This window comes from Siphateles boraxobius, unplaced genomic scaffold (assembly GCF_051911475.1).
Source record: "Siphateles boraxobius isolate OS27281-9 unplaced genomic scaffold, OSU_SipBor_1 130, whole genome shotgun sequence".
NCBI lineage: Eukaryota > Metazoa > Chordata > Actinopteri > Cypriniformes > Leuciscidae > Siphateles > Siphateles boraxobius.
In genome coordinates this window covers 9,973,721-9,991,118 of record NW_027508734.1, presented here as the reverse complement: position 1 = coordinate 9,991,118, position 17,398 = coordinate 9,973,721, and the positions used below count along the sequence as shown (strand labels likewise).

Below are 17,398 nucleotides of genomic sequence, written 5' to 3'. Positions count from 1 at the left end.
GAAAGACTATAGTAGGGGTGTGAACCTACACTGGTCTCACGGTTCGGTTCGATTACGATTATCATGTCATCGATTCAGTTCAATTCGATATCTGGATGCATCGCGGTGCACTGCATCTGCAATTTAAATTTTTACTCCAAAAGTGATGTGTGCGTGCGCACGCGTGTGTTCGCCTGTTCGGGAAGTCGCACTGACAGAAACAGTGACATTCCAAAGCCTGTTAATGCCATTTAGTAAATGAAATTGTGTCGAATCAATTTTGTTTTAAAGAAATGTTCATTTAAAAGCAGCGCTCATTCATTAGTGTATAATGTTACCATAGAGATGCGCACATCAACCGTCGCCGAGCCCGCTGTTGAAGGTAACGATCATCCATTTATAATCTCGCGTAACAACACAGAATAATTGTAATTTGACCATCGGGTTCGGATACTTAAATCAGCTCTATGTGTGCGTGACATGAGCGCGCACAGCGCGTGTCTTCTCCAGGTCGTGCTTACCAGGTTGTTCATTAGAGCCGAAATGTGCCCAGAATAGATGTAGGCTTTTAAACTATTCGGAGCATTTTTAATTACTCGCACCCGCGTCTCGCATCCTCTGCCATTGTATGCTACCGCGACAATGCACACACGCGACACACACGCTCTGGGCAAAATAGGAATATGCCGCCCCCTAGAAAGAAAATGGCAATTTATTACATATTGACCCCTACGGTTGACTTAAGATAGGTGTAATGAATTAATACAGTTGACTCCCCATTTAAAAGAGGACCTTTCTTGCTTTGGCTGCTGCAAACTAATCCGTCTCTGGTCATAATATGAACCTCTGCTTATATTTATCACGCAGTAAAAATGCCCCCTCCCGCACCCAAAACCAGTCGTCTGTGGATGAGAGTGTGAAACAAGGACTGGTGGGACGTTGTCCTGCTCCACTTCACAGACGCTGAGTGAACGGAGAATTTTAGAATGACGGGACACTCATTTATACGACACTTTATTCAAACAGGAAGAACAGCTCGTTCCGTGCATCATACGCCATGTGCAGTCCTTTCAGTTTCGGTTTTCAATCCGACCTAGTGTTAACATTGCTTTTGCTCAGTTTCACAGAATCAAGATATGCTGTTGTTATAATGTTAGCTATAGTAACAGGACAGTTTGAGTGTCATTGTTTGTCTGGAGCTGGTGTGCTGCATGCTGGCGACTTACAACGAACATTTTTTGTTCTTCCTTGTCGTTTGTTCATCATTTTCGCTTTATTTTTTCAGAAGCATTATTTTGCTTCACTTCAGCTATAATATGGTGACATCCACTCTTGCATTGCATGTGCATTTTGAGGGCAGAGCAATGAAGGGAGGAGTGTGTGTTTGTTTAGGTTGATTTCAAACATCAACAGTGGTTTTCAGGAATCGCTTACTGCACCTTTATTATTTTTGTGTAAACCGTTTAAACCATGCAAACCATTCCCCAGGATTCGTTGTTAAATAGACCACAAGGTAGTGTACACTACTGTTCCAAAGTTTGGGGTCAGTATTTTTTTATATTTTTTTTAAGGAAATTAATATTTATTTCAGCGAGGGTGAGAAATTGATCCAACGTGAGAGTAATAATTTCTGTTTCAATTAATTTCTGTTTATTTGAACTTTCTATGCATCAAAGGATCCTGGAAATTCCATTTTTTGCACAATTGTTTTCAACATTGATAACAAGAAGAAACATTTTTTTAGCTCCATATCAGCATATTAGAATGATTTCTGAAGACTGGAGTTAAGATGCTGAAAATTTAGTTTTGCCATCAATTTAATCAATTTAAATGCTTTTGTCATGCTTTTACAGGTAGTGATCGTGTAGAAGAAGAGATACTCATTCAGGAGTGGTTTACCCTGGTCAACAAGAAGAACGCTTTGATCAGGAGACAAGACCATCTACAGTTACTGTATGTCTTTTCACACTTATTCTCAGTTACACTTTACTTTAGATGATGGCCTCTAAGGCATCATTTGAACATAATCATTCCTCCTGTGTGACAGACAAGAAGAGCAAGATTTGGAGAGGAGGTTTGAGCTGCTGAAGAAAGAGCTGCAAGATCTAATGGCTGTGGAAGGTACGACTGTTGATAAAATGGAGAACTATATCTCTGAGAATTGGTGAACGTGATTTCATCAAGTACAGTATCTTTTTTGATCCTGGAACATCATTCCAAACAACCAATCAGATTTAAGGGACAAGTTCACAGTTTCTGTCAAGTTTAGGCTTACAAACAGGGTTAGGTGCTTCTACATCAGTATTATTCGCCTATCATTTCCATATGATTTTAGGTATAAGTTATGGGTATGGATAGGATTAGGACTACATTTTCAGGCAGGTATGTTGTTCCAGGATCAACTAAATATGTTGATCCAGGAACATGTCTGTCTTGGCAAAATCACTGTAACCGACCGAGAATGTACGCATCTGCATGTTTTTTATACATATTAAAAATGTTCTGCCACTCATAAAGTAGTTTCGTCAGTAGCATGTGGCTAAATATCTTCATTATCCATATTTCTTGTCTTTCTTTTGAAGAATGGAAGAAAACCCAGGCTCATAAAATCAGAGAGCAGCTGTTGTTGCAGGAGCTGGTGTCTTTAGTCAACAAGAGGGACGAGCTTGTTCATGACATAGATGCCAAAGAGAGAGGGTGAGGCTCATTCAAATAACAACATATACTTTCTGTGAATTCCTGGTCTAACTCTTCTGTGTAAAACAGCCAGAATATCAGCGTTTTAAAGAGTTAGTTCAACCAAAAATGAAAATTATCCCATAAGTTACTCAACCTCAAGCCATCGTATGTGTATATGACTTTCTTCTTTCAGCCAAACACAGGTTATATTAAAATAAATACCCGGGCTCTTCCCAGCTTTGTAATGGGAGTGAGTAGCCCATGAGATTTTGAACCCTATAAAAATGCATCCATCCATCATAAAAGTAATCCATACAGCTACAGAAGGTTAATAAATGCCTTCTGAAGCGAAGTGATACGTTTTTGAAAGAAAAATATTCTTATGCATAACTTTATAAACTATAATCTCTGGCTTCCGGTACGGCCGTACGCGGCAGAAGACTGATCTCTGACTTATTCTCATTCTTTCTTTTTCCCTCCTTTTTTTACTTTCTCTGTGTTGTCATCCTCAAGGGCTCTTGAAGAGGACGAGAGGTTGGAGAGAGGTCTAGAAATGAGACGCAGGAAGTATGGAAGTCGGAAAGAGAAGTGTGTGTTACAGTGAGGGATGCGGTGCACCTGCTTTTATACAGGACTGTGCCTGTAAAACACCGAGCTGATGAACTATTGAGGTGTGTGTGGACCAGACATTACAATATATGACAAGGAGACTGTGACGAGATTAATCTTCAGTCCTCATGTTGAAAAGCTTGAGCAGCACGAATGCTCATTTCAGATAAATTAAGAGTTGTTTCCTTTTAGAGACATTTTAGTCTCAGGACATTTAGTTTGAAAAAGTTAAATAGAGAGTTGGTCAGTTGTGTTCTGACAACACTTCTTGTTTTACGTTTTCAGTAAAAAATAATATAGCACATGTGGCCTTTGCAGTGTTACTTCATTATTTAACTTGTGTGTATTTTGCTGCACAGCGATTTTAAGATATCTCATGTCAAATTAGGTAAAATATAATACGTTTGCAGAGTTTGAAAGAAGGATCAGGATATTTTAACGAGGAGATTTCATTATGTTATGCAAGTCATATGTTTAAATACCTAAAATGCAGCAAAAAATAAATAAATAAATACATTTTGACAACACAGACAACATTTGGCACAACATTTCTCCATATATTGCCTGATATGATCCCTCACCAAATACTGTTATAGGAGTTGCCTGTTCTATTTTAAGAAGCCTATAATATCATAGGACATGTTAAATGCATAGAATCGTTCAAAGAGAGTGTGTGCATGCACTTTGAGTGTCAGAATTTTGTTTTAAAATACCTGAATAAAAAAAGCAATTTTTGGGAATATAGTTATGTGACATCATCTTTCATCCATGAATGGTACAGAATGCAGAAGCAGATGTACTCTTAGCAGTGAATAACACTTCACAAGAATTTCTCCCTTAAAGTGTGTGTGTGTGTGTGTGTGTGTGTGTGTGTGTGTGTGTGTGTGTGTGTGTGTGTGTGTGTGTGTGTGTGTGTGTGTGTGTGTGTGTGTGTGTGTGTGTGTGTGTGTGTGTGTGTGTGTGTGTGTGTGTGTGTGTGTGTGTGTGTGTGTGTGCGTGCGTGCGTGTGTGCGTGCGTGTGTGCGTGTGTGTGTGCGTGTGTGCGTGTGTGTGTGCGCGTGTGTGTGCGCGTGTGTGTGTGCGCGTGTGTGTGTGTGTGTGCGCGTGCGCGTGTGCGTGTGTGCGTGTTTGATTATCTTTGAGTGACTGATTGTTTTAGAGATTTTTCAGCTCTTTGCATTGATATTATCTTTGACCCTGTTTACACTTTGTTTGAAATGTTATTATTTGATGTTATTTGTATTGGATTGCACAGTGAATTGCTTTTTAAAGGTCCTGATGTCTGCTAATACAATACAGTTGACATGTAATGGGGAAATAAAATTGTTTTAAGATTCTTTGGCATCCAAACTTGGTTGTTATTGAACAAAACATCTTTGTACAAAAGTAGTCAACATGTTTACAAGTATTCTGCATTTTAGTTTTGAAGGAAGCATGCGGTCATCATCAGTATGTTCGGAAGTTCCCAAGACTCCCAATGGCTCTGGATTCCAGTAACCGAAAGTGCAGATTTAGCACAGCCCTAACTAGAAGTTTCACTTCATAATCAAAGGCGAGTTTCTAAAACTATATATACATCACATATTACAAAACATCTCTACAAAAAACAAAGCATTGCTTGCAGGAACAAGAAAAAGAACTGAATCATTGATGAGTAATTTTTTCTTTTGGCAGCCGCACTGAATCACACAGTTAATTCGACTTTTGCCTATAAAAGTATTTATAAATTCGAATGAAAATAATATATCAGAAATGAAACTGGATTTATTTTAAAAACAACAGCCTATCATATCAAAAGTCAATATGATATATTTTTTAAACGATTCATTCGCGCGTGCACTCATGTTAACTCTGAACTGAATCTTTCGACTCTATTAGGAAGTAAAGGGGGAAAGAATAGAAACTTCTATGCTTGTCAGCATAAAGGAAGAAGACTAAAATGAACCTGGTTTTCAATATATTATTATTATTTTTTTGCATTTTATGGATTGTCACCACAGCACAGTTAACACCAATCAGAGGTAAGACTGAGGTTTCACATCAGTGCTTTTATTATGGAAATGAAATGAATAAATATAAAAATGGATATTTTTTTAGAAGAAATCTTTGATTCAAGCGAACAGAGCAGACTACAATGGACATTTTCACCACCAAATGCTGTAAGTGGCAGTTTATTTATTTTATATTTTAAATAGGCTAATGAGTTATTCCACAAAAAGGGTGCGTTTTTTGTTCCTATAAACAATGACTTTAACAATGAAAGGCTGGTAAATTTGACTATGTTTTATAATAGGCTATGCATTTTCTTAATACTTCTACAAAAAACCATGCCAAACTATTTTATATATAACAGGATGTCTGTAGAAATATCAGTAATAATTATATCTATATTAAATGCATTGTGGTCTCATGACCTTGAGTTATGGCTAGTATATAGTTGCTAATATGGCTAGTAAGGTAAATAAACTGTCAACTCTGTTACTTTTTTAAGCTATAATTTAAAGAATAGCTATCATCTGTATATATATATATATATATATATATATATATATATATATACATATACAATTTACACACACATATGACGAGCCATCTATTAACACCTAAAAAAAGACTTTTCTGATAAAATAAATTCACAATAAAAAAAAAGGCACCCATTTCCAGGAATTTGTATAAGCTACTTTTATTACTTTTATTTATAAGTACAATACACTACAGTTCAAATGTTTTGGGTCAGTCATTTTAAAAAAAAAAGAAGTTTTTAGTCTCTTGAGCTCATCAAGGCTGCCTGCATTTATTTTATAAAAATACAATAAAATAGTAATATTGTGAAATATTTTTCTATTTTAATTATTGTTTTAAAATGTAATTTATTCCTGTGATCAAAGCTGAATTTTCGTCCTCATTACTCCAGTCTTCAGTGTCACATGATCCTTCAGAAATCATTCTAATATGTTAATTTGCTGCTCAAGAAACATTTATCACAATTGTCAATGTTGAAAACAGTTTCTGTAAACCGTTTCATATTTTCTGGGTACTTTTTTAAAAAAGATTCTTTGAATAGAATGTTTAAAAAGAACATAATTTATCTGAAATATGAATATTTTGTAACATTATAAATGTCTTTTTGATCAATGTAATACTCCCTTATGAATTAAAGTATTTCTTTCAAAAAAGAAATAATCTTATTGATCTCAAACTTTTGAATAGTAGTCTGTATTTTATGTACAGATAATAGAGGAGCTAAAACATGTTAACAGATTAATTATTTAATATAGGTAAAACAAAACAAAAAAATGTAATCAAAATAACAATTCGCTTCTCTTTTGGTCGATGTAAGTGGAAGGAAACACAAATGCAGCTTGGAAAGGACTATGCACACTCTATCTACCAAGCATGTAACCCCGATTTCAGAACAAGTCTCAAAACATTATGGACCAACTGGACCCCCAAACAAGATGCCCAAGAGTTTCTACTTGACCTAAGTTTTGCCCAAGTGGACCAGCAACCTCTATATATTTATGTGCGAGAATCTAACCAACCTCAGAATCAGAACTTTAGACCAAAAAGACTTGTTCTCGGGATCACAGTCGGGCATCCATTTCCTGCCGATACTGTTCCTCGGGATGGGAACCTGAGCCATGCTAAGGACCTTAATTTGGGAAAGATCTCTCAGAATGGCTTTCACCTGGGATTTTCTTACAGCGGTAAGTGCACTTACATTGCTTCGATCCAGGTGTTCTTCATGAAATGTCCAGCAATTGCATGGAACCAAATGGAATTTGAGGAAACGGTAGCAGGAGGTTTGAGGAGGGGAGTGTGTGTGAACGGTTCTGTGGAGATCTCTAGCCCGCAGATGGAGTGTCAATCAAACGGGATGTGGGGTCCACCACCGCAGGGGCCGTGTGTCTGTGATGCAGGATACGAAACTGACGGAAACAGTTGCAAAGGTAAAACAATGATTTATTAGTCAAGCATCTTATGTTCTGCAGATTTTACGGAGGGGGAGGGGGAGGGGGAGGGGGGACAAATTGTGTTTAGAATTTTTCTGTCAGGTAAACATCAAAAAAATTAAGATGGCATGAAACTGTTATATCAGAGAGAAATGGCTTCTCAAGCAAGAATACATTTTTATGGATTTTTTTTTTTATTGTGCTCATTTAAAATGGCCACCCACTTTTGTTGTATGTAAAAGAGCAGCTTGGACTGATTTTGCTTTTCACTGAAAAAAAAGAAGCATACAGGTGAAGGTTATAGTAAAAAGTTTTGTTTGAACTACCCTTTAAAAAGCCTTTTAAAGTAAAAATGAAATCAAATTTGACTCCTTTTTTAAGTAATACTGCAGTATTTATTATGATGTACCTGTTTTTTAATTAATATGGCCTCAAAATCTTTATTAAAATTAACTTCCCCTCCCTCTTGCTTTGACTTCTCTTCTCTTCTCTGATGATATGATGTGTTTACTGGCGCGAGGGCGGGGCAACCTGTCACTCACATGATATCGACCAATAGCAAACCACAATGATCCAATCAATTCCCCATGGACAAAATTAAGTCCTGCCCAAAATTTTTTCTTGTTGGAGAAGCCGTTTCATTAGGATATACGTCACAGTAAGGAAGAAAAAACTATTGCAACTATTCCTCACTGACCCGTGGGAGGGGTTAAAAAAGCCCCAGCACAGATCCCTTTCTTGAAAGTGTACTTTCTTGAAGTAAAACTTAAGACATTATTACAAAGTGCATTTTTAAAAAGTGCACTTATTTGTGTCAATAAATATTGTCATTAAACTGTATTCTCTTTAAGTATAAGTGGCCTTTAATTTTAATTATCAGCAAGGGCACTTTTTAAAAGGTATAAGATTTGAAGTACACAAAAAGTATGTTTCAATACAATAAAGCACACTTCTTTTTCACAAGGGGAGGTTTAGGATAAGCTGTGAATTCCTCTTATAAGAGGAATACACAAAAAATAAGCTGTTGAACGAACTTAATTAAATTAAGGAAAACATTTCCACGAAATTGAATTACATTTTCCCAACAAAATCTAATTAGTTTGAAATGATTTGTTGTAATCTTGTTGTATGAACTTAAATTCATTTAGTCAAGACTAATAAAAAATTGTGTCATTCCTACTAGATAAAGTTTTGTCAAGTTAACTAGATTTAATTTTTGTCTTGCCTAAAATCGCCAACAATATAATTTGAGCTAATTTGACTCTACAGTTACTTCCAATGATAGAAGCTACTTACATTCAATTTAATTAAAACAACTTTTTTACATAGAAATATTAGATGTGACTTGGGCAGGTCTGTGAGTGAGGTTTAATGCATATGTAGTATATACTGAGTGCCCACACCTAAACACAGTCGTCACTCTTCTGCATAGTGGTAACCCCAAAATTCAAAAACATTACAGAAAGTCTTCTAAGTTTCTAACATAACTGAACATAAAATGCTAACATTAACTAACAACATCTTTCCATTTACTGAAAAACACATAAAATAACACTTTAATCCCTAAATTTACCCTCCTAATGCCGTCCCTTGCAAAGCATGCTGGGAACTATACAGATCCACTGCCCAGTTAGTTGTCAACAAAAATGATTCATGTAGTTTTTACACATATATTTAAAACTGAAGTTTACTTAATTCATTTAAGGTTGACTGAACACAATTAAATTAAGTTGACAAAATATTAAACAATCGTGTTACTTTTGCTTATTTTAATTAATTAAATTTAACGAGAGGCAAAACATTTTTTTTTTAGTGTAACTTAGTGCTTTGAAACAAGAAGCTGCGGTTCTTTCATATCGTTAAATGACTCTTTTCGTTGCTTCATTCCCCTGTTCTGTCCGGTCATTCACTTTTCACTTATGCGTAATTTGTGTTTATGTATTTGTCTAGATTAGTTATGTGTTTGTGATTTACTTTATTAAACTTTGTGCACAATACATGTGCGTTCCCTGATTCTGCCTGCAGATTATTGTCACTTAAACGATTCCTGGTCTTGCTAGTTGCTACACGCTAAGAGCTGTACGTGCTAAGAAAGAGTTTGTTTACGTGACCAGGTAAAATATCCTTTCTTAGAATGAATAAATAATCAATACTGAGTGTTCTCTGGGCAAACTGATCAGTTGATTGTAATATTAATTTAGCTACATCAAGTTAAACTAATTAACTGATCCAAATATGAATAATTCATTATAACATGTTATGATTAATTATTAATATTTCTTCTTTGAGCTAATTTACTACAGCACCTATGTATGTTTATGTGTGTTTCAGGAAGAGATCTATTCACAAAGCCCACTCATGACCTAAATACCGATTCCAGTCCTGACCCAAATGCTGCTTCAAGGCCTGTCCCAATAGCAGGTTACATGGATGTCCCAATAGCGGATTCCAGTCCTGACCCAAATGCTGCTTCCAGACCAGGACACTTCCCTGTCCTAACTGCTGTTCTCGTGTGTGGCGTCCTGTTTCTTCTCATAGCTGCTGTATTCATCTTTGTAAGGCGTGACAAGCTCCGGTAAAATTCTTTTGAAAATGCAGATGTTTATGCATTTACAACAGTCTCCATCCTTCAAAATCTCTGGGATAATGGCCATTTCATCCTGCTTTTATGCTAAATATTTGTAAAAGCAGGACATTATCACTGTAATAGAAATAATGATACACTGTATTCAGATTATACACACTGCATAATGACTAAGAAATGTCCCGTTTGATCTGGGAAACGTGATTGGTTGATTCTACAATACAGACACTTCTCTGGTTCTATAGCTTTACATTTGTTTAGTCTGTTTGTTTAGTCTCTGAGCTAGAACTAGTTTGCATAACATTTTAGCATGACAATAGTTAGATTTTAAGGGAAGGGAATGTGCATAAAAAAATTATATATGTATATTTGTTTGCATACAATATATTGACTGTTTTGTTACGTGTGTGTGCGTGTGCGTGCGTGCATGTGTGTGTGTGTGTTCAGTAGGGGTCAAGAAACAGAGCTCATATCACGGTCTGGGGTGACTCGATATCAGCGTCCTAGACAACAAGAACACACAGCTGACTCTGAGCTCGTCAATAGTGAGTCTTCATCTGTTTCACTTCCTTATAATGCATGAATACTCAGGATAAATGTTGTATAAAATGTATGAATGTTGCTCTTTCATAACTCAGTTCAGTTGTGTTTCTCCTAAAAATCCTTAAGAAAAATAAACAATTCTATGTAGGTTTTGGCCTATGTAAGAGTATAATTTGGGGCAAATCCCTAAGAAGCTCAAAGTATTTGTGATCACAGCTGTCCAAGTTCTGTTTGCACAATTAAAATAATCATTTTCATGCAGTTTACAGGGAGGGCAGCAAAAATGAAGCAAATCAGAGTGGCGAATATAGGCCTCTTCCTCCCAGAAGTACAACACATGGAGAGGGAGCGTCTCAGTGTGATTATGGATTTGAACGATTGCATATTGACCTTCAGCAGCAATGCACAAGTATGCATTGTAATGCAAGTATTAGATTTATGCATCTGTTTATGCAAGTATTAGAATAAACAGAACTATATTGTGCTCTGCTGTGGACATTAAAGGTTGTATCAGTGATTTCAGGCCCAAAAATAAATGTCTAATCTTTCCTAACGATCCGCTAGCTGCCCGCCCCATAAGCATGCCGTCCAAAAACCGCGTCTCTGTAGGCAGCCTAGGCTCTGAGATCTGCACACAAAAACAAATGGGTACAACCACCACTCAAAACCAAAATAAAGTGTTCCAACCAATCACTGACAGGGGCGGGTGTTGTGAGGTTTTGCGCTCGTGCACGGCTGGACGCGAAATCGGAGCAACACCCGCCCCTGTCAGTGATTGGTTGGAACACTGTTTATTTTGGTTTTGAGTGGTGGTTGTACCCATTTGTTTTTGTGTGCAGATCTCAGAGCCTAGGCTGCCTACAGAGACGCGGTTTTTGGACGGCATGCTTATGGGGCGGGCAGTAAGCGGATCGTTAGGAAAGATTAGACATTTATTTTTGGGCCAGAAATCACTGATACAACCTTTAATATAGCTATCTTTATAGTTATCATGCTTGGTGTGAACAGGCCTTAAGAGTATAAAACCATAACGTTATTAGGTCTATAATTTGGTGAGAAATGTTCATTTCGAAAGCTCTGACTTTTAAATGCAGGCTTTGGTATCTTGGCAACTCTGAGATAGATCTATCATATTTTAGATAATTGGTTTATTATCCCAGACATTATTCTCATCCTTCACTCTTCGTTTCTTTGTCTCTGTCAGTGTCAGGCTCAGTTCAGATGTTGGAAGGAATGAGTGATATGCTGTGTGGTCTTCGGGATGTGCTGGTGGAACGTGCAACGTTGACAATGTGTCAAATACTTGGGAAAGGTTTAAACTGACTAAAATTTGCCCTATAGGCAAAATCTCTTATTAGCAGTATTACACACACAGTAGTGGCCAAAAGTGATGTCCGGCATAGGAAAAGGTGACATCTTCACCCTTTATTCAAATGATTAAAAAGATTTTTAAGTTTAAGATTGTAGGCATAATGCGTAGATGTGCGTAGAGTCATATATTTATTTGTGATAACGCGGTGAAACGTGCCACATTTTTGGCCAGGCTGTCATACAAAGACATGATGAACGCATGCAAATACAAAATATTTTCCTCTATTTTGATGGATTATTCAAACTTGTAGGGTCACATATCCACAAACCAATCCCCTCCATACATCACTTTTAGCCACTACTGTATCTGAAATCATAAATGACGACCAAAAAAATCAAATGTGACATGATATAAACCTAAATGAAATGTTAACCAGTTATAAGACCGAAGATAAACTCTACTGTTCATAAGTTTTGGGGTCATTTATAATGTTACAAATGATTTCCATAAAAATAAAAATAAACGCTCTTCTTTTCAACTTTCTATTTATTTAAAAGTCCTAACTGTCCCAAACTTTTGATTGGTAGTAGGCCTACACTTCCACATTCATACATTCTTATAAGTTAGAGAAAAAAAAATTTAATAACTGTTTTAGTAAAAGTTACATAAAGTTCATAAGGAACAATTCAATTGGAAACCGTTTGAGTGTAATTTTTCATCCTGCAAATGAATTTTGGATTCTCATCCTGGAATTTCTGTATCTGCAGGAGAATTTGGGGCCGTTTATGAAGGCATATTTTCTCCTCAAAAAGGACAAGATATCAGAGTGGCTGTGAAAACCTCGAAAGGTGTGTGTGTATAGTGCAGAAAGCAAGTGAACATTTCTGATAATACATTAAAAAGATTTGTCTTTATTTAGAATTAAACACTAGCTTGAGACAATGTCGTTTACACAGTTATTAAATCAACCTCTTAAATGCATAATGTCATTAAACTTCCCTGTTGAATTGTAGATGCCATCTACAGTAAAGAAGATCTGGAGTACTTCCTCAAGGAGGCAGAAATTATGAAGCGTTTTGATCACGTGAATGTCGTCAAATTGCTTGGTATGTCTCTGTTGAACGACATTATTTACTTTTTGGTATCTAGGCTAAAATGTATAATTTATGTCTAGCTGGAGTGGAACATTTTGGATAACCTGATTTCAAATGGCACAGGCGTTTCCATGGCAACTGGACGATCTGTCCAAGCCAAGAGCAAAGTGTGAACTTCCACTAGTTCCCCTGGCGATGCCCGTAGCTGTACAGTAACAGTGGGATTCGGTTGACTTTTACCTCCTGTGTGTCTTTGACCTGCTGAATTATAGGGGGGTTGTACCATTGTAAGAGTTAAATGGATCATGGCGAATCTAATGTGTAATAATGTAATTGGCATCTTTCCAATACTGTGATAATCAGCAGCCAGTCAAGGTCACTTTTGACTGGGGGAGATGGAGCTTGATTTACTGTACATGTATCCACCTTATTTTTCAACTTATCAGCTAGCACACTAGCACATTCACAGAAAATTGCTTACTTTCACGTTGCAAAATAAGGTGGATAAGACAGTATTGTCATTAATAGGTCCATCATGGAGTTTCTCTAGAGATGGACAGATTTTATGAGGTTATTTTATACTTGCGTCCAACAGGGGTTGCACTAGAGCGAGATCCAGAGTCCTCCATCATTGTACCACTTGTTATTCTTCCATTCATGGCACATAGAGACCTACACAGCTTCCTCAAAGCAACCCGCTATGGAGATGTTCCCATGGTGAGTCTCGCATAATGAGAATTTTTTTTTTCTTAAACTTTTGACTTTTGTTTAAAAGTATGTGTATAGAAGTAAAGTGTTAACAGTAACCACAAATCTGATCATAAAGGTTCCTATCATTTAAACTGATCTCTTCTCGTCAGTGTTTGCCTCATCAGAGACTTCTACATTTTATGATTGACATTGCTGCAGGAATGGAGTATCTCAGCCTTCAAGGTTTCTTACACAGAGATCTGGCTGCCCGCAATTGCATGTGAGTCCACAGGAGGGCAACACAGAGCACATTTTACAACAACATCCTGTTAATACGTTCATTGTCTTTGAGAAGCCACACCTAATGAACAAAATCTCCCCACCTCACTTTCACAGGTTGGGGGATGACCTGCGTGTGTGTGTGGCTGACTTTGGCCTGTCTAAGCAGATCTATTCCAGTAACTACTATAGGCATAAGAACTGGACTATTAAATTGCCTGTAAGGTGGATGGCATTAGAGAGTGTGTCTGACAACCTATTCACCACCAAGAGTGATGTGGTCAGTCCTATTTACTCGTCCAATACAGTATTAAAGGGGCTATACTGTGTGTCGATTCAGAAACCTTTGTTAATAGCGACACCGGTGGCCGTTTAGTGAACTGCAGCCAGAAACTTGCACTCGCAACATACAAGAGACTAAACATGTTTAAAGGCTCCGATATACTCAAACACTTTGACTGAACATGATATACTCACGGCGAAGTTCTTTTTCATTCTTAATAAGTAAAATTAAAGGCACAATGTGTAGTTTTTTAGGTATTTTATTATTTAAAATCAATATTTTTATTCATAAATATGTCCTCAATGGTGTACAAATACCTCTGACAATTATCCGACTTATCCTCGTAAACGAAGAATTTATTATATACATGTGACGGGTAGCTCCACGGAGGCTTCCATGTTGTTCCGCCATCTTGAAAAACGATAATAGCAGAGAGGGTCAAAAAGTACTTTGCCAATGCGTTTCCACAACGCGTTTTCGTTCAGAGCCAGCGTCACGTAACTGAAAGCAGCAGAAATGGAGGAGCAGAGCAGAGCAGTGAGAGGCGCTTGTCACGGCCCCGGCAAGTCAGTCAGTAATTCATACTGTAACCTTCGTTTGTTCGTTGTGTCAAGTTTCAGTTTGTTTGAAATAACAAACCTGTTCACCCGAAGGAAAACTCGACGAAAGTGCTATTAGAAGACATCCCCTCATAGCTTTTTGGTACGTAACAGCTACCGTAGATGCAACACGCATTTAAAAAAGCGAGGCGCTGGAGAGCCAAATTCGTTTGAATGCAAAATACAATTTCACTGCTAGATGGGAGAAATTCCTACACAATATCCCTTTAAAGAAGTTGGAAATACCTTTACAGCGACATACTATTAATGAACATCCCGACGCCGTCCTGCTGAGAGTCACGTTTAGATGAATATGTAAATAAGTGCTGTGCGCTGTCCTCTCAAAAACAATATAAACACACAACAAAAACGACAGCGGTGAGAAAACAGCAGTTAAGAAAGCATCTGATCATAGCGATGTGGATATGTTTGCACAAGCTCTGAAATTCACCGGCACCATGTCGACAGATGAAGTTGCCTAATTAAAATTAGGCGTACACTGTTATGATAATTTGATTCTAAAGTATATTTGAGACCATAGACTAAATAGATCTGACGATGTGGAACTGTAGTTTGAATTAATCCATTTTCTTTCCGTAACAAATTGACATTACAGTACAGAATAGCTCTTTCAGCGATAACATTAATATTGTAAGCCTATTCATTTCATGTGTCTGAGTGGTTCTTGAGTGCAAATGTCACATATGATTTTTTTCGGCAAAAAAAACCATCACGAGTCTTTCACATGAAAATCAGTCTAGAGTCTTCCATAGACAGGCTCTTTAAGTTTTGTTACTAGCTGTTCACACATTGGCAGTAAGAAAGCGATTACTACATGAAAATTCTTACATATAGATGTAGCCCCTTTAATACAGTACTTTTCAATTCTGACACTTATAGTTTGTGTATGTACTTTATGTTATTATAAATTCAAAGAAAAAAATAAATTATACTATCATATATATACTATTATACTAATTATACTATTATTATACTATATTATTTCTTAAGGTTAAATGAAATTTTTTGGGAAAAAATATACCCCCCAACATCCTTCAAGCTATTTTATCAACTGTGATCTTCCTTATGTCTCACAGTGGGCTTTTGGAATAACCATGTGGGAGATCACATCCAGGGGGAAGACGCCTTATCCAGGTGTCTCCAATTATGAGCTCCTGGACTTCCTGGAAAAAGGACACCGTCTCACACAAGGGGACAATGACAGCAAATTGTAAGGAATTTGCCTATTTTACCGGGAAAAAAAAAAAAAAAAATTATATTTCATCTTGTCGGTCTTGCAACAGAAAATTGTTGGTAAAGACTTAATCACAGTTTCCTGATAAACAGAATAGTCTAATAATCTATATAGGCCTATATATATAGATTATTAGACTATTCTGTTTTTCAGGAATCTGTGACTAAGTCTTTACCAACATTTGTCTGTTGCAAGATGAAATCAGGGTTAAGAAGAGTTTAGGCCTGTTCTAGGAATCCTTCGTCACAGCAGTTATGCTGATTACTAAATCATAGCATATAAGATTGTTTGTGCATGGTCTAGAAACATAAATGGCAAGAGTAGTTTTTAAACTGCCAGACCTGGAGGATGATTCAGTCTTGTGGTGCTTTTTGTGATTTCTTTTTTTCTGCTACTCTCCTCCATTTTGCCTTTGACTCTTTCTCCGTCAGATATGAGGTTATGTTGAGCTGCTGGCACAGAGATCCCTCGCAGAGGCCAGGTTTTGGAGAGCTGGGCCAGAGCCTCAGAGCGCTCCTGTCCGATCTTCCACCCCTGAAGGCCAGCAGGGAGTCCCACTACATCCGCCTGGGGCTGGAGAAGGCCAGCGGTCACCGGGACAGCACAGAGTTGTAACATACACCTGTTGGTGGCTCTGCGTCCCTGGATGAGGAGGGACACCTGCTGTGCAATTAAAGTTTGTGTAATCCACACTAGGCCATATTAAAGTATTGTGATGAGATTTCAGGTCTTTTAATGACATAAAACTTTGTATATAAAACTATATAATTTCCATTGCTAGAAGGAAATGAGAGAACTGTTTTTAATTCATTGTGATTCATATTTTTATTTTTCTATTACACTGTAAATGTATTTCTGTGATTTGTATATCAAAAGATATCAAATGTTGAAAGGTTTGGAAAATGCCAGACATCGCAAATTAAACAGCTTAGGAAATGTTAAGTGACTTTAAAGAATCTGATTTTTTTTTTTTTTTGACAAGTACGATCACCGCGAACATTGAGATCTATGTCGGCGCTGCTGTTGAAGCTGAGAGAGCACTTGTCTTGTGTAGATGAAACCGCTTCACAAACAGTCTTTTCAAACACACTGTATCATTACTTCTATCTTACAATAATTCAAATTATCACAGAAATAATGGGATAAAAGTTTATAGTTTTGATATAAACACTGATGTTGAGAAAAAAAATGGAGTAAATAATCTTTTGAAAGTAACTTGGTGCTTCAAATAAAGATTGTTTACATCGTTAGACCAGTAGGTGGCGACAAGACTTCTGAACAAATGTTTTAGTCATTGAATCATTCATTTAAGAGATTCGTTCAAAATCACTGATTCATCCATTTATGAAACCATTTATGAAGTCTTTATTAGCGAGTCATTGAATCATGCATAACGATTTAAAAAAATCATTAAAATTAATTAAAATATATTTTTAAATAGATTGCAGGAGTTAACATTTTGTCAAACCCAGTAAATTACATGTGATTTTGCCTAGGTGTCCATTCAGAATTGTGGGAGAATCATGAAAAAAAAAAAAG

At 36.8% G+C, this 17,398-nt stretch overlaps 2 protein-coding genes across 18 annotated transcripts in view; both read left to right on the top strand.

The window, feature by feature from the left end:
- The window catches only part of ehbp1l1a (EH domain binding protein 1-like 1a), a 37,344-nt gene extending 33,337 nt beyond the window's left edge, over positions 1 to 4,007 (top strand). For all 17 annotated transcript variants that reach the window (XM_077227803.1, XM_077227802.1, XM_077227800.1 and 14 more), the window contains 4 exons: positions 1,833 to 1,932; positions 2,027 to 2,100; positions 2,562 to 2,676; positions 3,172 to 4,007. In XM_077227803.1, the coding sequence (XP_077083918.1) occupies positions 1,833 to 1,932; positions 2,027 to 2,100; positions 2,562 to 2,676; positions 3,172 to 3,262 (380 nt within the window). In that variant the 3' untranslated portion in view covers positions 3,263 to 4,007. The remainder of the gene's footprint in view (positions 1 to 1,832; positions 1,933 to 2,026; positions 2,101 to 2,561; positions 2,677 to 3,171) is intronic.
- Positions 4,008 to 5,129: 1,122 nt separating this feature from the next.
- Positions 5,130 to 16,801, top strand: LOC143736970 (uncharacterized). Its single transcript, XM_077227794.1, has 14 exons — positions 5,130 to 5,288; positions 5,365 to 5,426; positions 6,608 to 7,217; positions 9,552 to 9,795; positions 10,252 to 10,349; positions 10,610 to 10,756; positions 11,552 to 11,659; positions 12,427 to 12,507; positions 12,673 to 12,765; positions 13,349 to 13,470; positions 13,614 to 13,723; positions 13,840 to 14,002; positions 15,702 to 15,835; positions 16,291 to 16,801. Exons 1-14 carry the CDS (start codon positions 5,207 to 5,209, stop codon positions 16,472 to 16,474), a joined length of 2,238 nt encoding a protein of 745 aa, XP_077083909.1. The 5' UTR covers positions 5,130 to 5,206; the 3' UTR covers positions 16,475 to 16,801.
- The last annotated feature ends 597 nt before the right edge of the window (positions 16,802 to 17,398 follow it).